The sequence below is a fragment of the Rhincodon typus genome, chromosome 7 (assembly GCF_021869965.1).
Source record: "Rhincodon typus isolate 14 chromosome 7, sRhiTyp1.1, whole genome shotgun sequence".
In the NCBI taxonomy this organism is placed as follows: domain Eukaryota; kingdom Metazoa; phylum Chordata; class Chondrichthyes; order Orectolobiformes; family Rhincodontidae; genus Rhincodon; species Rhincodon typus.
This window is the reverse complement of record NC_063338.1, coordinates 25378031-25401450: the sequence shown is the minus strand read 5'-3', so window position 1 is coordinate 25401450 and position 23420 is coordinate 25378031. Positions and strand designations below refer to the sequence as shown.

Below are 23420 nucleotides of genomic sequence, written 5' to 3'. Positions count from 1 at the left end.
TATCAGATTGTTGGTCAAAGAATCCCAGTGTTAGTTGCTGTGTAACAATCTGCCACCCACAGTCTGTGGTACACCAATGAAATAATACTTAGATGTGGTGGTTCACACTTTAAGTTATATGGCACGTAAATTCACACTCTTCGTCAGTGGTTCTGAGAGTTACGCTGTAGCGCCAGCCACTTTTTCTCTTTACTGAAATAGAATTGGTCAGCGAGCAGGTGGGTAAATGGAATTTGATAGAACTTAGGCATCAGGAAAGACAAGAAAGGCTGGAAATGTGCAACAGGTCTTTAGGTATCTGTAAAGGGAAAAGACAGGTTAATGTATATTGTGTTGCGAATTTAATCAGAGGATTCCAGATTAATAAAACACTTGATTTTATGAGTGAGGCAGGAAAACTGTGGCATATGAAATTAAGGGTTGATCAGAGGATCAATTAGTTAAATAGAGAAAATTCTAGCAAGCTGTTGAATTGATTTGCTCATTCATCTCACTAAACCTGAAAAGTGCCCCAGGTTAGTTTGAGATGGATTTTTCCATTCTCTGATCTCATGACTGCTTCTGTTTACTAATTCTTCCATTTAGACTTTGTTTATATTTGGTTCCAATGAAGGATGTGGGCATGAACGATCAAAAGTATGTGCAGGTGAAGTTGTCCCACTTGTAGGTTATTGTAATTTTTACAACCAAGATGTTTTGGAAAGTACATTGGAACTATCACATATTTTAAAAAAAAGTTTGATGTTACTTGTTTCTCACTTGCTGCATTATCATGTAGAAATAGACACTAATACAAATAGACAGGAAGAAGTAGACAGTTTCTTTGAAGGGAATATTAGGGGACACAAAATTTGTTGTTAGGGAAAGGATAAACCTCGGGCGTAAAAATAGAATAGCAAAAGAAATACATACCAGCAATGTTTCCTATAATTAGTGTAAAACATGTTTTAAAATGTCTACACTATAAAGTCTGGTTTTCATTCAACACACATATTTATACATATCATTTAAATGTAAGAAAATGATTTACACACTACACTTAGTTTTGAAAGTCCCCTCCACCTGCCCCACAGTACCTCAGTGCAAATATTGAATAGGAGAGTGACCCTGCCTAACTCAAACAATCTTTGTTACTTAATATGCTGTGTAAAAGTAAGAAATAGAATTATCTCACTGTAGTTGTCTCCTGGCTATATTGCTATGAAATCTATTTACAAAGATACCAGTGCTGGTATTGGTCCCACTGGCAGCCTAACATTCTTAAGGTTTAACCATTATAGACAGTTAACCTCCTGTACTGAGAATCTCACTGTCCTAGACACCATTCTCAATTATAGCTAAAGCAACTATACTTGAATGGTTTAATATCTAAGATGTATCCTGCACTTTACTCTACATCTTATTTTGGTACTAGTATGTTCAAATATAATCTACATGTCGACATAAAAATGTGACTCTTAAGATTCAGGTGACTCATATCATAAAAATAAAGATCATTAACAATGGAAAAAAGCTGGTCAGTTCTTCTTGCTTAGAGATAGTAAGAACTGCCGATGCTGGAGTCAGAGATAACACAGTGTAGAGCTGGAGGAACACAATAGGCCAGGCAGCATCAGAGGAGCAGGAAAGCTGACGTTTCGAGTCAGGACCCTTCTTCAGAATGTTGTTCCTTCCCATTTACTTTCGACACGTCTTTTTTCTTCTTTTGCTCTGCTGATTTTCTCCACTTCCCCCTTCCGTCAAAGGCCTTGTCTCTTTACTGGAGTGCAATTCCACAGGTCCTAGTCGTGTACCTTCAGCTACCTCATCCATTTGGCTCTTATTCACTGGGGAACCTTCACAACAAGTGTCTTTAGGTTATGAAACTGTGAGTGTCATCAACCAAGTCTGATTCACTTTTTATAAAAAACTTTGTGTTCATGCATATTTAGGCTCACTGAGAACTTTGTAAAATATTGGACAAGGACTATTAGAATTACAGACTATTGAATCAAACCGCATGCTCTTTTTGTTTCCCTTTCATATATAGTTTATTATTTCACAGTAACGATGTAGTTGTTTCTCTTTGTTACTGAATCTGATTTGCTGTTAGCATGTTAATAACGTAAAGATGCAAAACGGATTTAAATTTTAAATTTGTTGAAATGAACTTTAGACCTTGCTTTGTAATCAATCAAACACACACCCAAATCTTGTGTGTAAGAACATGACCGCCATTGAGCTGTGGCCTTTCGTAGTTGTACTGCAATTATGCCCAACCCAAGTTAGCCAATGCATGGGGGTGCATGAGGACAATTAGGTTTTAGCATTATATCTAGAAACACAAGCTGGATTGCTGCTACACTGCTGCCTAGCTTGCCGGCTCCTCAGGCCAGGAGGCCAGAGCTCATCTACTCTGTCTGCTTTTTACCTTCAATTTTCCTTTCTCTGCTTTTTAAAAAATGTTTCCACTTATTGTATTACCTTCTTTAACTTCTTCGGTGGAAGGCGTCTTCTCCTAGCCCGCGCCCAGTGAAGAGGAGGATTCCGGTCCCACATGGCATGGCACGGCGGACTCGGCCTGGCGTGGTGGTCTCCAGGTTTGGCATAAATGTCTCGACAGTGCCGAGGTCTTCGGCAGCTTCCAGGAATTCCAGCGGTCCGCCATGGAGGTCTCATCCCGGCACAGAGGTCTTGTATTCCAGCCTGGAGCGGCGGTCTCCCGTTGCGGCAGTCTCGTCCAGAAGGGGTGGTTTCAGCTTGGCATGGCGGTCTCCAGGTTTGGAGGTCTTGTCTTGTCAGTGTGGAGGTCTTCTTTAGCTGTGGCTTCCTGGTACTCCAATGTTCGTCAGCTTAGAGTCATAGAGATGTACAGCATGGAAACAGATCCTTTGGTCCAACTTGTCCATGCCGACCAGATATCCTGGATAAGTCTAGTCCCATTTGCCAGCATTTGGCCCATATGCCTCTAAGCCCTTCCTATTCATATACCCACCCAGATGCCTTTTAAATATTGTAATTGTACCATCATCCACCACTTCCTCTGGCAGGTCATTCCATATATGCACCACCCTCTATGTGAAAAAGTTACCCCTTAGGTCCGTTTTAAATCTTTCCGTTCTCACCTTAAACCTATGCCGTTTAGTTTTTGACTCCCCCCGCACCTCAGGGAAAGGACCTTGTATATTTACCTTATCCATGCCCCTCAGATTTTATAAATCTCCATAAGGTCACCCCTCAGCCTTCGCTCTAGGGAGAATAGCCCCAGCTGATTTGGGAGCCTCTCCCTATAGCTCAAAACTCTCCAAGCCTGGCAACATCCTTGTAAATCTTTTCTGAATCCTTTCAAATTTCACAACATCCCTCCTATAGCAGGGTGACCAGACTTGCACTAAGCATTTCAAAAGTGGCCTAACCAATGTCCTGTACAGCTGCACCGTGACCTCCTAGCTCTTATACTCAATGCACTGACCAATAAAGGAAAGCATACCAAATGCCTTCTTCACCATCCTATCTACCTGGTATTCTACTTTCAGGAACTATGAATCTGCACTCCAAGGTCTCTTTGTTCAGCAAAACTCCCCAGGACCTTACCACTAAGTGTATAAGCCCTGCCCTGATTTGCCTTTCCAAAATGCAGAACCTCACATTTAGCTAAATTAAACTCCATCTGCCACTCCTCGGCCCATTGGCCCATCTGATCAAGATCCCATTGTACTCTGAGGTAACCTTCTTCGCTGTCCACTACACCTCCAATTTTGGTGTCATCTGTAAACTTATTAACCATACCTCCTTTGTTCACATCCAAATCATTTATATAAATGATGTAAAGCAGTGGACCCAGCACCGATCCTTGTGGCACACCACTGGTCACAGACCTCCAGTCTGAAAAGTAACCCTCCACCATCACCGTCTGTCTTCTACCTTTGAGCCAGTTCTGTATCCAAATGACTAGTTTTCCCTGTATTCCATGTGATCTAGCCTTGCTAGCCAATCTACCCATGAGGAACCTTGTCAAATTCCTTACTGAGTCCATATAGATCACATCCACTGCTCTGCCCCCCTCAATCTTCTTTGTTATTTCTTCAAAAAACTCCATCAAGTTAGCGAGACATGACTTTCCATGCACAAAGCCATATTGACAATCCCTAGTCAGTCGTTGCCTTTCCAAATAATGTAAATCCTGTCCCTCAGGATTCCTCCCACAAATTGCCCACCACCGATGTCAGACTCACTGGTCTATAGTTCTCTGGCTTGACCTTACCACCTTTCTTAAATAGTAGCACCACGTTAGCCAACCTCCAGTCTTCTGGCACCTCACCTGTGACTATTGATGATACAAATATCTCAGCAAGGAGCCCAGTAATCACTTCTCTAGCTTCCCACAGAGTTCTAGGATGCATCTGATCAGGTCCTGGGGATTTATCCACCTTTATGCGTATTAAGGTGTCCAGCACCACGACCTCTGTAATATGGACATTTTTCAATATGTCACTATCTGTTTGCCCATGTTCTATTTCTTCCATATCCTTCTCTACGGTAAACACTAACGCAAAATACTCAGTTAGTCTCTTCCTAGATACCTTTTGACCCTAATGTATTTATAAAATCCCTTTGGGTTCTCGTTAACCCTTTTTGCCAAGGCTATCTCATGTCCCTTTTTGCCCCCGTGATTTCCCTCTTAAGTATACTCCCACTGCCTTTGTACTCTTCTAAGGGATCACTCAATTTCTGCTGTCTATACCTGACATATGCTTTCTTCTTACCTCAATTTCTTTAGTCATTCAGAATGCCCTACACCTACCAGCCTTGCCCTCATCCTAACAGGAACATACTGTCCCTAGACTATGGTTATCTCATTTTTGAAGGCTTCCCATTTCCCAGCCATCCGTTTACCTGCAAACATCTGCCCCCAATCAACTTTTGTAAGTTCTTGCCTATTACCATCAAAATTGGCCTTCTTCCAATTAAGAAATTTACCTTTTAGATCCTTTTCCATCACTATTTTAAAACTAAGAGAATTATGGTGACTGGCCTGAAAGTGCTTCCCCCCGACACCTCAGTCACCTGCCCTGCCTTATTTCCCAAGAGTAGGTCACATTTTGCACCTTCTCTAGTAGGTACATCTACATAATGAGAAAATTTTCTTGTACACAATGAACAAATTCCTCTCCGTCCAAGCCCTTAACACTATGGCAGTCCCAGTCTATATTAGAAACATTAAAATCTCCTGCCATAACCACACTATTATTCTTATAGATAACTGAGATCTCCTTACGAATTTGTTCCTCAATTTCCCTCTGACTACTGGGGGGTCTATGGTACAATGCCAATAAGGTGATCATCCCTTTCTTAGTTCTCAGTTCCACCCAAATAACTTTCCTGGACGTATTCCCAGATAAGGGAAGTACTTATCCTCCCTAAGTACAGCTGTATTTTTATCCCTAATCAAAAATGCTCTTCTCCCTCCTCTCCTGGCGCCCCCGTTCTATCCTTCCTATAGCATATACACCCTGGAACATTAAGCTGTCCATCCCTGAGCCACTTCTCTGTCATTGGTATGATATCCCAGTCCCAAGTTCCCAGCATGCCCTGAATTCATCTGCCTTGCCTTAATCGACACTCCCCAAACCGAAATTGATCTGAGATGAACTTGTCCTAATTTTTACTTTTTTCTTCTTGTCTATGCCTTCTGTTGTTATACAGGTGCCATGGTATGGCAACTTATAAAACTTAACACTTCTTCTGTAAAGATACATGTGACAATAGATTGCTATTCTATTCTAGTCTGTAAAAAGCATCAGTAAAAATCCACAAGTGTTAAATAATTTGAGAGATGAATATTTGAAAGTGTTATTGTACTATGATAACAACAAAATAATACCTATTTCTTGTCCCAATTAACAATATGCTAACAAAATGCAGGAATTTGTGGCTTAGAAATATCCAGTATTGCATCTACAAAAAAATGAAATGTTCACTCATGTATAATGTACTGTCAGGGGAACCCAAGGATTTATCTCACACTTGTTATGGGTTTTCTAACTAAACTTTGGAGACCAGATGTTCTGCCAACTTTGACTGTAATTAAAGTATTGACATTAAAAAATTATTTTCTCTATAGTGCTAATAACATCCTTTCATAATAGAGTGTGCTGTGTAATTTCAAGGCCTGTAGGTACTAAGGCAATTGACATGGTATCTGTGCTATAATTATAAGTAATACCATTTTTAACTTCCCAGCATGATAATTTGCTGTTGGCGCAAGTGTTCTTTTTTGCAAATTTTCTCACTTCCTTTTCTGAAAGGGTAAAGATACAGTTCCTTAGTTACCTGCTGTTTTTTTTTTGGTACTCACCAAAATGACCATTCTTTATGTGTGATTCTAAATAGTGTTGCCTAGAGATTGTTCTACTATGTGGGCATCACTGTTAAACCCATTTCCTATTCTGACATATCTTACATGTGCAATTTTAACAAGCATCCTTGGCTAGTGATTGTTAAGTATATAAGTTAAGGTTTGGTATATCATTGAGGGGATTGATTGGATGATTTCTTAATTTCACATGCTGACAATGTAAATTAATCTAAAATTGAACAAAGATTGGCTTCTGGTCTCCTACTTAACCAACTGGTGGTGAGAATTTTAACAGTGATCCGAAGTAGCTGATTTGTTCCTGTCTGCAAACCATGACATTTGTACTGCTGATATAGTTAATTCAGCATAGTCTACTTATTGAAGCTAGGCTTCATAGTTCCATCTTACTCAGTAATGCACTTACAAGGTAGGAATAATATGGAGAGTTGGACTTTGACAAAAATGCAATCACTGAAGAGGAATATGTAAGTTGTTGTTTCAGTTTTCTCCCAACGTTGGCCAAAATGTTGAACAGAAGACTAGCAACCATATGGGCAGAATGTGGCATAGTTCATCAGTGCAAGTTTCATTAGATAAATGCATGTAACAAAAAATAAACCAAGTGATTTAGTTGCACAAATTCACTTAAAGGATATGATGCAGTCGTCAATAAAGACTGGATACAAGCTGGTCATGATTGGGAGCTAAATATTCCAGATTCCAAGATCTATAAAAACAAGCAGGGATAGAAGGAGCACCAGTCATGAACATGCAATGACTAGCCCATTATTGACTTTGCTGGAATTTTGCCTGAATGCTTGTGCACCTGGCTTCAAGAAGGTCACTAGCATTTATTTGATTGTCCTGTCATTGCATCCAGAGGATATTGTGGAAGCATGGTAGTTTGAATTTCTCGAGCACCCTTAGGTATTGCTGATTCATAGTCCATGTCTTGCTACAATACAGAAAAATGACGATAACAACTGTCCTGTATGTTAAGTCTTTTGTTGACTTATGGAGGTCATTGTTGTCAAACACTCGGGCTGAGCTGGCACAGCTGATCCAGTGTTGGATCAGAGGAAGTTCTGAGGAAGGGTTATGGGACCCAAAACGTTAACTCAGATTTTTTTTCTTCACAGATGCTGCCAGACCTGCTGAACTTTTTCAGCAACTTCTGTTTTTGTTTTGATCCAGTGTTGGGTTGCCTCATCAATTGTGGCCTTCTGGGAGAGTTGACAGTTGAGATATGGGAGTTTTTCAAATCTCTGTAACATCCATAGGAGATGAAATATTGGCTGACCAGATGTGAGTTGATAATGAAGTTTTGTTTTGGCAACATTCAAGGACCGGCCAAGTTAATTGTATGCATAATTGAAAATATTGAGAGTAGCTTCCAAACTTGTTGCAGACTGGGTAATAACCCTGTAATCATTTGTTAATAATACATAATATATATCTATAGTGGTCAGTTTAGTTTGGCACTGAAGCAACTGAGCTAGAATGTTTTCCATCAGGATAATATTTAATACTGATATCAAAGGCCAATTGATCTTTGTTGAGCTGAACAGCTAACAGCAGGTAGACTCTAAGCAGTATAGGACTACTGCACAACCTTGCTTGACCTTGGACCAAATTTTAAAAACATCTATCTCAAAGCTTCCAGCCAGGACAGTTACAATCATATGGTGAAGCATTTGCAAGATTATGACAAATTTTCTTGACATCCAAGTCATTAGAGTACAAATTGCAGAGTGTCATGATTTACTGAGTTAAATGCTTTTGTCAGGTAAATAAATACAACAGAGAGTTCTTGGTATTGTTCTTGTTATTTTTCTTGGATTTGTCTGGCAACAAAAATGATGTTGGAATTAGCTCAGACATGCCTAAATACAGTGTGTGGAATATATAAAGTAGAGATTAAGGAAATATAGATCAAAAACAATTTGGCTATGATAGATATTTTAATTTTCAGGTAGACTAGGAAAACAGAAGAGCTGAAGTAATAAAGATAATGAATTCCTAGTATATTCGGGATGGTTTCCTAGACATGTGTTTTGAAATCGATAAGGGAACTGTCAAAATGAGTATCAAACTAGAATTAGTTAGCAGTCTGAAGGCAAATGAATTTTGTGGGAATAATAACTGTAATATTACTGATTTTGATTTCAGATTTGAAAGAGAGAAGAGATTTGCAAACTACCAAGGAATTATTTATATTCTACTAATAGAACTTGAGACTTTTATTGGTATAGAATTGAGCTTAGTAGCCGACAGGTATTCAGAATTTTAACTTCAGCTGCTGTATAAGTTACAAAAGATCAGTGATTCAAGTTGTTACACGTAATATTTCTGAAGACTCAAACATTGTGATACTGCATTGTGGATTTTTTTTTTGCTGAACCGTTTGAATCTTTGGTGACTATGCTGGAAAGAAGATTCTTTTGAATCTTGAGGCCATGAACAGTGCAAATATTAGCAAGTTATTCATCATAGTAAATAAAATCATGATGTCCCTGTGCTGCAGTGGTCTCAGCCAGATTTGATCACTTGGTTCCTACTTCAGCATTATCGTTCCCCAATATGAAGAACAGATCGTGCTGTGATACTAATGTAATTGCTGCTTGGAAGCATCTACAAAGTTCAGCTTTATCATCTAGAATATGCTGCAATTATTGGCAAAAATGCTGATAAATACCATGTTTATGAAAAATGCTAACTGAATGCCATTAACAGAGCTTTGAGTGCAATGGATTAGGGCTTCCTTGTCTTCCCATGCCAGAAGTCACAGCATTATGGATTGGACCTGCCTTCATGCAGAAAACTCATGGAGAAGAAAAATAGCATCTGCAACAGGCCTAAATGGCCAATTTTGATTACCAGCTGATGCACACTTTGGTTCTTTGATAATCTGTGCCAAAATATATACTTTAAAAACACTGTGCATCATGTCTGTATCAGGAAGTGTATATAGAATATCAATCCACACCAGCTGAATTCTGCCCAGTCTATTTATTGCACTTGCTTTGGGACAATCTTCTTGCTGCAAAATCAAGATCACCTACCCTGTATGAGTATCCGACGTGCCTGTCTGTATTCACCCCTTGAAATGTATACTGGTATCTTGTCCATGGTAATCCACCTGAATGATTTCTACTGTTAATATCTTCAACCATGGATGCTAGCTGATTAGATCTGGGGTCATATGACCCATTACACTGACAAGAGTCATTGCAAAATTGGCCATTTAGGCCTGTTGCAGATGCTATTTTTCTTCTCCATGAGTTTTCTGCATGAAGGCAGGTCCAATCCATAATGCTGTGACTTCTGGCATGGGAAGACAAGGAAGCCCTAATCCATTGCACTCAAAGCTCTGTTAATGGCATTAGTGTGATTGATATTGGCCATCTAAGGAGTCTGAGTTGATATGGCAATGTACGATTTACATGCGTGCTGCAGCCCTGAGCTACGAATAGTGATGGTAGAAATTTTGATGTTCTTTCCATTACTTGGCTGACCAAGAATCTCTCCTGCTCTTACACCTGCCACATGCTTATATCAGAAGGATTTATAAGTTGACACTCAACCTGATTACCTGCATTATGAATGTACCTTTCTTGGCCATCAAGTCTGAGAGTGGTTCTTGAATCCCTTGAATCTATTGTATCAGAGGCTGGGACCCTGCCCACTAAGCACAAAACTGTCCATGCTCTTTTGTTAGAATTGTCTTCAATTTACCATGGAAACTTCAAATTTGTGTTAATTACAATAAAGATTGGAAACATGATTGACGAAAAAAAAAGATGATCGTCAAAGTAACCATTCTATTGACAGCAGTAAGTGATCAGTAATGTTAAAATGGATAGGGTGATTCATGTGTGCATTAATCTTCTATGTCTCCAGCTGAAATTTAGGATGTAATCTAATAATAAAAATGCTGGTTTGTCATCTGCTGAGTAGTTTTGTTATTGATTGCAGCTGTGGATTGTTGTGATAGGCTTTAATTGTGATATCGTCAATACTAATTTAGTTTTAAAGAAACCACATCCATCTGGACCACTTAGGAAAGAATGTAATGGCTCAAATTACTTGCATCATGGATGCAGTGCGCGCATGTAATAGCTTGCTGCCAAAAGTCAATCATTAATGAAGATTTTTGATGCACAAAAGGAAACATGATAAGATCATTAGAAAAGAGGAGAAATTGTTAATGTCAGATCATTTATGACTCCGATAAGACTCAGTAAAAATCTATCTCTGTATATTGGGCATAATATGTATTTATGTATTTTTTCCATTGTCATATTCGTCCTTTAATGTGTGTCTTTTCACTGGGGTGTGGTTGTACCCTTTGGTACCTTTTTGTTTACTTGTTCTCATGGTAACCCAGGCAAGGCTAAAATAATTCCCATGCTTAGTTGCTCACTGCTATTATTCTATCACAGGGTGAAGGTGTTCTGCAATCACCATCATTCCACCAATACATTATTGTGCAAACTTATGCTTACCATCAGAAAATGTTACTTGAAACAACACCAGGAATTGCTGGAAAATCTCAGCGTGTCTGGCAGCATCTGTGGATGTTAACATTTCAGGTCCAATGACCCTTCTTCAGAGCTCGATTTCCAGCATCCACAGTTATTTCAGTTTTTTGCTTAGAAAAGATTACTTCCTGAGCACAACCTTAGCAAGTCTTATTTGATTAGTTACCTGAAGACTAGTTGTAAATTTAATGTGCATGTTGAAAACATATATTAAACCCAGTTTTATCCACGGACGTTGGTGATTCACCTGCTTCTTGTACCCTCATAACTCATCCCCACGTCAATCATCATTAGCCTCCATCCTTAAGGTGCCCAGAATTTAGACAGGTTTGCCAAATCTTCTTGGCTTTTGTACTGTATTTTTCTAATTACAACACATCAAAAGCTCAGGTGTCTGTATAATACACTTTACAATTATGGTATTGCCAGGCACTGCACACAATTTAGTTGTCCATATTAAATAAAAACCGAAAGAACTGCGGATGCTGTAAATCAGGAACAAAAACAGTTACTGGAAAAGCTCAGCAGGTCTGGCAACTGTTCTGAGGAAGGGTCACCGGATCCGAAACGTTAACTCTTTTTTTCCTTCACAGATGCTGCCAGACCAGCTGAGCTTTTCCAGCAACTTTGTTTTTATTCATATTATGTAGTCTGATGCTGTGCTCCATCGAACATTGCCCAATACAGATCTGGACAGCAATATTCAAACGAATAGGCTTTGTTAACAGAAAATTTACATTGGATGTTCTAGTGCATGAAATGCAAAAGGATTAATATGCAGATACAGCAAATAATTATAAAAGCCAATAGAATGTTATCGAGTTCATCCATCCTCATGTGGAAGCTTTATAATTTGGGGCATCTCATCTGGAGCCTCTCACGCAATATTTACTTTCCCAGACAAAAACTCACTGTCGGAAAAAGCTGTCTCTCACATGCACTCACTATCTCACACACACATTCTGAGACTTACATACTCATTGACCAACACACTCCATTCTCTCTCACAGTCATTCATGTTACTACTCGCGCAATCATTATCTCACACGCAGACACTGACGTACACATACTCAGTCTGTCAAACTCACTCTCTCACAGTCTAGTTCGTATTCACTCACTCTCTACCTCAAGTACTCTCGCACACACGCATACCCACTCACACACACACAATCGTTCTCAACCTCATACATGCACACTCACTCTCTCTCACACTCATGCCACAACATTAAGATGGAGATCAGGTTGGGAAGGGCTTACTCAGGCCCCATGCACCATCAAGAGGCAGTTTATTTTTGATTTTGATTTTAAGTTTCTTTAAACAGTGTGCATAGGGAAGGCCTTGGCCTGCTGGTATTATTGCTAGATTGTTAATCCAGAGACCCAGGTAATGTTCTGGGACCAGGCTTCAGATCCCACCATGGCGGATGGTGAGTTTTGAATTCAAGAAAGAAAACAAAATCTGGAATCACAAGTTTAACGATGACCATGGAATGTCAAGAAAAACCCGTCTGGTTCACTACTGTCCTTCAGGGAACGATACTGCAATCCTTATCTGGTCTGGACTATATGTGACTCCAGAACCACAGCAATATGGTTCCCTCTGGGCAGTTAGTGATTATTAATAAATGCTGGCCTAGTCAGCGACACCCTCATCCTGTGAGTGAATAAAAGTAAACTAATTCAAAGAAAAAGGTTTATTAATAAGTTAGATAATTGGACTGGAAATGTAACAGCACTCCATGTGTATCACACATATAAAGAAATAATATTTGATCTTAGTTGTCAACACAGCAATGCTGAAAAGAGAGCAGGAAAGAAAAGAAGATGCAATGCTTAGTCTGTTGTGAATAAATAAAAAAATAATAAAAATAAATAAAACTAGAACGATGATAAAACTATTACAGGAGGAAAATAAGAAACTTAGAACTCATGAGAGTTGCTACTGCATGACGTTGAGGTGAAGACATTTGAATCACAAACGAGGGAGAATGTGCTCTGAAAACATAACATGGAGTCTTTCGTGAGCCAGTGTCTGTGTAAGGTGGTGGGAGCATAGCCTAGGGTGGACAGAGACTAGTTCTTCCAAAACCACCCTGGTTGTCAAAGCAAATCACTGCACAGATGTGGGCTCTCATTTCTAGATAGAAACACAAGCACTGGAACTGTTTCCTGGTGCATAATGCCCACTGAGTGCTTGTTTGTGAACACATTGAACCAGGTATGAGGCTGCCACTTAGGGGTATTGCTGACTGGGCCCCTGAAAGGCTAGGCCCTAGAGATTAGCACTGTTGGTACTTCCCCTCCCGGTCCCTTGTTTATCTAGTTATAAACTGTGACATCTTTACTCATAATTCATTAGCATAAGTAATGGGTTTTCAAAACCGATGAACTATAGATAGCATCATTTATTTGTCATATTTATATTGGAACAGTCTGGCTGGGGGCACAGTTTGGAACACAATCGTTAGTGCCACAATTAGAGCATTGTCAGTGCCTATAATTTTTGCAGCATCCAGACTTTTGTGATATCATGTGTTGTATACCGAATTGGTTGAAGGCTGGAGACCTCAGCAGGAGGACGAGATGGATTATCTACCAACCATTGCAGGCTGTAGATGTTGGCAAATGTGTTTTATCTGAAGTATTGGCTGCCTGTCATTGAGGATCTTTATGGAACCTATTCTCTGGTTAGCTTTTTCATTGTCCACCATCATTCATGATTGGACGCTGCAGGACTACAGGTCTGAATTGTTGGCTCTGTGATTGCTTTTGTTTGCCTACCACATGCTGCTTCTGCTGTTTGAAATGCAAGCAGTCCTATGTTGTAGCTTCACCAGATTGGCGTCCATTTTTACGTTTGCTTGCTGCAGCTCTTGGCACACTCTCCTGAACAAGAAACTAATGATAGAGTGAGGGATATACTGGGTCAGAAGTCACAAGTTGTGGGAGAGCACAAATCTGCCACTGCTGATGCCCATAGCAACTTATAGATGCCATTTTGAGTTGCTAGTTGTGTAAACTGGAGCTTTTTCTCTGCACGCACTGAATAGTGATCATTTCAACTACTATGGTCATGAATAAATGTTTCTGCAATGGAATGTTGAAGGTGAAGTTCATTAAATTAATTAAGATTTTCTTTCTTTGTTGGTTACCTCATTACTTGCTGCAGGGCCAGTCTGGCAGATAGGCCTCTCAGGACTCAAGACAGTTTGATCAGGAGTGGTATGACTGTGCCAGTCTTGGTAATGGGTATTGAAGCCATCTACCTAGGGCCCTTGTTACACTCACTGCTTCTTCAAAGTGGTGTTCATCATGGAGACATACTGACTGGTCCACTGATAGAGGGTGGTAGGTGATAATAAATGATAGATTTCCTTGTCCAATTTTGGCATGATGCATGAAATCCAATGCTAGCATTAAGCACTGTCTTCATCCTGTGAATGTGTCCAACCCAGCAACATTGCCTCTGCGTGATTTGCACCAACATACTTGGGCAATTTGCTTTTGACAGAACAGCCACATTTGTGATTTTATCCCTCCGTTAAATGTTCAGAGTACATTTAACAGCAAACAGCAAAGAAGAAAGTTGTTGAGCTTCTTTTTCTGACGCCTGTAAGTCACCTGTTTTTCACAGCCATATAAAAAGTGCTGAGAATACCAGCCTCGTAATCAGCACCTTGTTCCTGAGCATCAGCTTGTTCTGTCATGCACATTCCATGAGTCAGCAAAAGTGATGGCTGCTTTCTCCATGAGTGTATCACACTCTACATCTTCTCCAAAGTCACATAATTGTTAAAAATGTCCAGCGGGGTGTTACTTAGTGTGATCAGGGCAGAAATGGCAGCCTGTGACACCCAGGATGACAATTTTCTTGATGCTTGTAGTCAGGGAGAACAGACATAGAACGACAAGCGCACACATCATGGAAGATAAAATTGAGGGAAAGGCATTTCAAAAATGGTCTGAGAATTCATCTTGAATGAGGTATCATGAAGCAGTGTTGAAGAATGAAGGAACGTCCATGATACTTGATGAGGACAGCGTATTTCATTGTTCCTTTTTACTGGACAAGTGCAGAGGACTGCATTACTTGGGGACAGGCATTTAAAATAAGTTATTTTCAACATTTGTTTATTTTAAGATTTTTCCTCTCTTCCAACACATTTATATGTGGAATTATTTAGCGACCAAATGTTCTACTACGCTGTTAGTTGATCCTAGGTATCTACTTCCAACTTCATGGCAGTTCTTCTTTGAATAGCAAAGCCGTGCCAGAGGAAGCAGACTACAATGATTATGCGGAAATTCATGGAGCTATATAACTTGCTTCCTGATCTGTGTCAACATCTAGATTCTCTTCCGTGATCCTGGTAGCTTTGCCTAACCTACAAAATTGATCTTCAGCTGTTGTTCTTGCCTGTATCTAGGGACTGGGAACCATGATTGAAAAGGACAACTTTAGTCCAAATGCAGCATTCTATCTAGTCTTTTTTAGTTTGTGGTGACAATATCGATTACTGTAAAACATGGGAAGCATGACATCTAACAGCCTTTGTTAAACTACTTCAGCTTTCCAATTCCCCAGTATCTTAAGTATTAAATATTTGTTGTCATCTTTAAATGCTTTAATAGATTGGCATTTTGGCTGTCTGATATCTTATACTCCAATGATAGCTACAATTCAAAGCACTTTGTTTGCTTTGAAGCACTTTGGGTCATTCCAAGGTTGCGAAAGGTGTTTTAAAAATGCAAGTCTTCCTTTGCACATTGTTTTATCTTCTCTTTCCAAAATATGATGAATAATCTCTTAACGGGCCTTAATAATCTCTTAATCTCTTAATGTGAAAACCAAGAAATGCTTCCTCAGCCTAGCTTTGATAATCTTCCGGAAAGATTCTGCTTTTACAACACATCAGTATAAAACAGCTTAATATTTTGACACAAAAACAGAAATTCCTGGAAAAGCTTAGCAGGTCTGGCAGCATCTGTGGAAAGAAATCAGAGTTAATGTTTTGGGTCCAGTGACCCTTGCTCAGAACTCAGAACCCTTCTGAGGAAGGGTCACTGGACTTGAACTGTTAACTCTGATTTCTTCCCACAGATGCTGCCAGACCTGCTGAACTTGTCCAGCAATTTCTGTTTTTGTTTTTAATTTCTAGTATCTGCAGTTCTTTCAGTTTTTAATTTAATATTTTGTAAGATCATTTTCTGACATTGAGATAATAGTTTAAATGAGACCTCTGGAAGAAAATGCTTGCCATGCAGAAGAAAACTGATAAAATGACATGTAATCATCTTTTTAATCAATAATCTTGATATCAATATATGTATGACATGTTACAGAGCAATTAATTTGTCAAGGGTATCTAGTAAGTACATAAATCAGTGCTACAATGGATGACTGTATCAAGAATCACTGTGTGGGTTGAAGCAAGCAATTTCACACAAATCACAGCCATACTGCAAGTGAGGAAGAGTCAGCAAACAAGTGTTTCTTCTAATAAATGACAGTCACCTCAGGGTGGACAATTATCTCGTAAAGGTTCTACTGAATTTATTGCTTAAAAGTGCAGCACAAACGTTGGCACCTAATTGTCCTTTTGATCAAGTTAAAATGGGGAAGATGTGGAATTTATACACTCATCTAGCATCCATCGGTTCACAGCTTTTCAGTGAATAAGCAAAATAGATATTCTTTAAAATTTTTATTCAAAATTTGAATGCAGAAGTTAAAGTGGTAGTGATTGAATTAAGTATCATTTGGATAGCCTTACAGTGGAGTTGTATCAGCAATTGCGTTTGGGGATACAAACATTATTACAGCAAGTGACTCGGATTGTGTAATCAAAGTGACAAGCAGTTATTGATTGTTATTATCATATCTAAAATAACTTTTGCTGGAAATCAGAACCCCTGCTTTGAAATGAGCAAAGCTGCAGCTTGTTGAATGTCGCTGTGAAGGGAAGACTGAAAGTCCTAAAGAAGGTACTGATTAAAGTACGTGCTTAAAATAGAAACTGCCACAGTTTAAATCTTAGATTTCTGATTCACTCGTTTTAAATCCATCAGTAATTTTGCTTTTGTCCCGGTTTTCCTCTTTACCTCCCACTTCTTTTGAAAGAATAGACTCAAGTTGGGCACAACTTCATGGTTGCCAACATCCATTGGGTGACAGGGAGGGGGCTGGGCTGACGAGCAGAGGGGTGCGGATGTAGGGGTGGGAATGTGAGGGGTGACTTGATTGAAGTTGTATATGATTCTGAATGTTCTTGACAAGGTGAACGTGGAAAAGCTGTTTTCCCTTTCAGGTGAACAAAGAACAAGGGGCACTGATTTAAAATTATGAGTCACCTTTTTAGGACAGAGACAGCTGGCAATTCCGCAGTCTCGGCAATGCCTCTTTGTCTTGTGGCTGCTTTAGAATTGCACTTGAAGGAAGAGTTCGCAACCATCACCAAAGACGAAGGTTTGGCTGGTGACCTTTGGTGAAAACGAAACAACACACACACGCACACACAAACACCTATTGTTGATAACTTGAAGTTGGGCTGAAGGAAGGAAGGCCACCATCTCCCACAAGGAGGCAGAAAGACAACAGCATAGCTCCCTCCCAGTCACCAGCACCACCAAACCCACTCCGCCCAGCTTACAGCCTTCCCTTGCCAAATTGTGGCCCCCGACGCATTCCAAGTCTGTCCCAACAGGGCATATAAAATCCAGCCACAGGAGTCTGAATGATAGCTCCTGGCACTGAGGCTAATTGCAGTGCTTAGCTACCTCAGGATCAAACCCATGACTTTCCTGATTCTGGTAAACAAGGAAAACTCTCAGGGATTCCCAGAGATCGGCTCAAGGTTTAAAATAGTCCAGTGGAAGCTTGACCTTCAGATTACAAAACAGCCTCTGATCACACGATGCAGGGCCAAGTAAGTAATGAGACAAGAAAACAATAAAACCATTGGAAATAATTTTTGCATGCAGCTCAAGAGAAAAATTTCTCATCAGAGTTAAGTTTTATGCCTGCGATAGAAGAATTGGGTCTACCACGTTCATGGCACCTCAACGTCATCTCACACGTACACATGTATAAACTGTAGTTGCATTGTCTCCCAAAGGCTGAAAAATTGTGTTGACGAAATTAACAGATTAAAACTGAACAGATAGTGAAACCACCAATAAACATGTAAGATCTGATTTCAAAAGAAAGTCAAGTTCACTTTTATTTTTTAAAAACAGGCATATTTTACTGAGACTTAGCCTCTATTTAACCTCAGGCTGTGCCTATATACAGCACTTCTTCCAAGGGAGTATTAAACAAGTGGATGAACAGATTTTTATTCATTGGACTTGGTGGCCTTAAAGATACAGGAACAAATAAACAGAGTTCCAAAACAATTCCTTTATACTTACTACAAAAGATTTATCAAGTTGCGAACATTCCCCATTAATAGAATTAATGGAAATTTTTAATCTTGGGCAGGAAATCAAGGTGGATCAGTGGCGATGGCCCTATTGAAGGATGGCTCGTTCAAGGTGAGAGCTATTACGAGGAACCCAAGAAAAAAAGCAGTTCAAGAATTGAAACGTCTTGGAGCTGAGATTGTAAAAGCTGACCTGGACAATGAAAAGAGCCTGTTGGAAGCACTGAAAGACGTATATGGAGTCTTCTTAGTCACAGATTACTGGGAGTATATGGACAAAGATAGAGAAGTACAGCAGGTATGAAGGAAATTATATACAAAACTGAGCCCCCATGTCATGGTTGCATGCATTTCTTTTTGCCACAAACTAGAAATAAGATAGCTGTTTAAAAAAAAACTATTGTCCTGTATACTGATGACACAGTGGGAGCCAAACACACATGATAAGTACCAATGAGCCTTATTTGTCATGGCCTTTGGTTTTCCTCCTTATCTTACTCCTAAAAAAATTGTCGCCTGCCCTGAGACGGTGCCCATGTGTTTTAGATTCTCCAGGCAGACAAAACAATTTCTAAGTGCCTGCCCTGTCAAGCACCTTCTGAATTTATCAATATGATCACCTCTATTCTTCTAAAGGACAAATTTACTCAGTCTCTCATCACAGGACTGCCTTCTCCTCCCAGGATCCAATCTACCGGACTTCTAAGGCAAGTATATTTTGTTTCACGTGTGGAGAACAAATATTACACAAATTACTGTCACCAACATTGCCTCACAAAAGCTGTACACAATTGTAGCAAGACTTTCTTGTTCTTGTTCTTGTTCTTGTACATCACACCTTACAATGAGTCAACATGCCATTTGCCTTCCTAGTTTGTTGGACCTACATGCTAACCTTCTGCTTCCTTACAAGAGTACACAGAATCTCTCAACAATTAAACATTGCCCCCGTAATAAAATGTATTATGCCTTTCTATTATTATTAAAGCGATTAACCTCACATTTCATCACATTCTGTTCCATCTCTCACCTTGTTGTCCACTCGCTTTAACTATCTATATCTCTTTACAAACCCTTTTGAGTACTCCTCATAGTTTGCACTCCTGCCTAGCTTTGCCTTGTCAGCAAAGCTGGATGCACTACTCTCATGTCTCACCTTCTCACCTTCAAAGTCATTAACGTGGATTGCGAATTGGTGAGACCCTGGCACTGATCCTTACGGCATTTTACCAGTTACAGCTCTCCAGCTTGCAAATGCCCTCTTTATCTCTCCTGTCTGGTTCCAGTCCATTATCCAATGTTCCATACACAACAAGGTATGATCCCACACTCCATCAGGTCTGAATTTGCATAGTAATTTTCTGTAAGGCGTCTCATGCCTTTTGGAGATCCAAATGTACTACATCTGATGGCACCAGGTTTCTCCACCTTATGAGTTATGTCCTCACAAAATTCTAATAAATTTGTCAAATACAGTTTATCTTTTGTAAAACCATGTTGACCATCTGATTATACAATGATTGCTAAAGTGCATTATTAAGACATGTTGAAGAATCGATTCCAGCATTTTCCGGATGAGTGGTGTTAGGCTAATTGGCCTATAACTCCTTCTCTGTTTTCCACTCTCCCTCCATTCTTGAATAGTGGTGTTACACTTGCTAACCCTTACAAACTACTGGGAACATTCTGGAGTCTATAGGATTTTGGAAAATCATAACCAATGCATGCACTAGCTCAACAGCTATTTGTTTTAGAACCCTAGGAAGTAGTCAGTCATATCATGGGGATTTGACAGCTCTTCATCCCACATGTTTTGGTAATACATTTTTCTGCTGATACTAATTACTCTTTGTTTCTGGTATGTAATTTGAATCTTCTACTGAAGACAGACATAAGTGTTCAACAACTCTGCCATCTCACATTCCCCATGTAACTTCCTTTGTGTCTGCCTGTCCTGATTATGTGCTTAAAAGCTTGTACAATCCATTTTTTATATGCCTGACTAGTTCAGTTTCATCTTTCTGTTAATTTTTTGCACACCCTTTGCTAATTTATAAAACATTTGCAATCTTCAGGCTTACTCTTATTCTTTAAACTTTAGAAGCCTCTTCTTTCACTCTAACACAACCTTCAACTGTTCTTGTGACCCACGTATGGATCTATCTCATTCATACAAGATGTGAAGCAGTTTCAGCCCCAGTTGATTCCACAACATATTCTTCTAGGAGCTGTTATGAAAGCATTCTGCAAACTCATCTTCCAGGCTACCTTTGATAATTTGATTTGTCTTGTCTTTTTGAAGCTTGAAGTACCTTATCTTTCCAATTATTTCTTGTTTGATGATTTCTGCAGTGTTTAGTAATGTTACAGGTCCTATCAGCTATTTATCCCTCAATATTATTATATCAATATTATTAATCAATATTATCCCTCCCTGGGATTCCTGGTGCCATCTTTGAAATACAGCTGTGCACCCAGTCAAGAATTGACAGTCAACTGTTGCACTGGACTTATTGGACAGACAGCAATTGTCACTCAACTTTGCCAACGAGACCTGGGTGATCCTGCTGGAAGGTGGGGTATGCCCAGTCGCTGTCCAAGGAAATGCACTGAGTTGCCCGTGACTGACGGAGGTCTGGAGGAGCAAGCATCAGGCAGGTATTTGCTTTGACTTTCATGTTGAGAATTGTCGCCATCTAGTTTCTATCTGGCAGATGTGAGAGCGGGAAACTGCATATCAAGCAGACAAGTTTAAGTAATAATGAGGATGTTAATGCATACAAATAGGCCTCTCACTGTTTGCTAGCAAGAACTTCATTTTGTCATTCAACCCTGTTGGAAAATGGGACCTTTCCTCTTGATGGTGGGAAGTTTCTCTCTGGCTATCTCGTGCAGTTCTCCTAATTTCTCACCAATTTCCTCAGAGTCTGGGAAAGTCTGTCCCATGTCTCTATTGTGATGATTATATCAAATCCATTTAACTCTAACTTTTGCTGCTAGTTTGTTTATCTTATTAACTTTTTAACTACTATTCATTATATGGACCTTATATGCTGATGCACAATTAATGTTAAATTCTCTATCCTTTGCTGTCCTGTTTTGTTTGTCTTACCCAAATTATTACACTGCTCCATTACTTCAATTTTTTCTTCAGTTTTTCTAAATCTTTGCCCCTCCCTTGATGACCAACCGCCCCCCTCTCCAGCTCAAACTACAGCCCTGCGTTTTAAGTTTTTAAGTCCTATCTTTGGTCTTAGTTTTACGATTTGTAGAATACTAGTTCATGTCTGGTTTAAGTTGAGCCCATCCCAGCGACACTGTTGTCCTAATGCTGGTGTCAATGCCCCATGAAACAAAACAACTTCTCCCTGCGCCTCTGTTTGAGCCAGGTATTTAACTCTCTAAATCTGTTTTACTCTTTGGCAATTGGCACATTCTAGAGATTATTCTCTGTGAATTTCTGCATCTCAATTTTACTCTAGCTGTTCAAACTTTCTCAGCAGAACATCATTCCTACTCCTGCCTATTTGTTCTTACGTGGAGCAGGACAACAGGATTCACCTCCTATAGCTCTAAAGTTAACTCCAGCTGCCAGGAGGTAATCCTTGAGCCTTACACCAGGCAGAGAGACAGGTAGGCAGGCAACACAGCCTTTGGAATTCCCAATTGTTGCTGTAGTGATTGGTATACATACCCCTAACGATACTGTCCTCCAATCCTATCATTTTTCCTTTCACTCTCCCTGGTTGAAAGGCAATTTGGTGATAACGGTGGAGTGATCAACTTGCCCATCCACCCTGCAGCACTTATTTTGATCCATGCAGTAGCAAGTACCTTGTGCTTATTGGTCAAAGTCAAGGACTCAGGCTCCTCATTATTACATTGTGAATCTCTTTATCTGTAGATTCATAGTCACACACCCGCTTGTCCCTCACCATTGATCAACTCTAAAATTCTGCTTAAACTAAAAGGTGTGACTTACTTTGTTTGAAGAGGGTTTGATGCCCCATAATGTCTGCAACTTGGCCTCTAGCTCAACAACTCTAAGTTGAAATTGCTCATGCTTCAAAAACGTATAGCAGATATGTCTCTTTGGAATTGCAGTGCTCTCCACAAACTCCCACAGGTTGCTGTTTCAACACACCATCTGCCTAACCATTTCTTTCTAACCTTATTTACTTGATTAGCTCATTATTACTTTGATGGATTAGTAATTAGTAAAGGCAAACAACAACCTGAAATATATTTTCTGACTGATGTTTTCACAGGACCAGTGTACACATTTTTTCTGATATTGGTTTATTGGCATTGTTTACCGCTTTGGCAAGGGTGTTCATTGGTTCCCTATCGTTTGATATCATCTTGGCTTCTGCAACTCACCATTTAAAACACCTTGTTTGACAACTCTTAGTTTTATTTTCCCTGTAGACATCTGAGCACGTAACAACAGGGACTGACCAATTTCAACCTTTGCTGCTAGCAGGGATTGCAAGTGCCGTTTTAAGGAACTGTACCATATTTTCAGGTTCTTGCATCAGAAATCCAGGCCCTTATGCTCCCGCTGCGTGATGCCAATTTCATCAGGTACCCAGTTTCAGCTGCATTTAGGTCAGGGGGCAAACTACAGAAGCTCTCTCACATGCTGAGTGTTTCCAGCATGTTTAGATTTTTAGGACCTGCAGAACTTTGCTAACAGAACAATTGGGGAACTGCCCTTCAGTTCATGATTATATAAGATGTGGCACTGCTGCAGAAGCCCTTGGGGTGGAGCTTTAACCTGAAGACATCACAACATATTCCACTCATTCAAGACTTGCAATATTTCTGGTGACTTCCAGAGTCATGCTTTCAGTGGAAGTATTGTTGGAAGATATGGTAATTTGAATAGCATGCTGTTGTTGTTAGTGTCCAAAATTTTATCTATTTGTATCTATATTCACAGAGTTGCGACTGGTCATAAGTAAATAATTTACTGCAGGTACTCTGCAACACACATTTCTAATGAAGCCATGTGAAAGCAGCCAGGAAGTATTTCTTATTTCCATCTAGAAATTGACAACTCTGAAACAGGGGCTTTGACCTATCATATCTGTGCCAGTGCTTTTTCCCTTCATAAACAGT

At 39.7% G+C, this 23420-nt stretch overlaps 1 protein-coding gene across 1 annotated transcript in view; it reads left to right on the top strand.

Moving 5' to 3' along the window:
• The window catches only part of LOC125483480 (nmrA-like family domain-containing protein 1), a 43465-nt gene extending 20473 nt beyond the window's left edge, over positions 1-22992 (top strand). Inside the window, exons 2-3 of the mRNA XM_048598719.1 lie at positions 18359-18597; positions 22825-22992. Of these exons, the coding sequence (XP_048454676.1) occupies positions 18359-18597; positions 22825-22992 (407 nt within the window). The remainder of the gene's footprint in view (positions 1-18358; positions 18598-22824) is intronic.
• Positions 22993-23420: the final 428 nt, after the last annotated feature.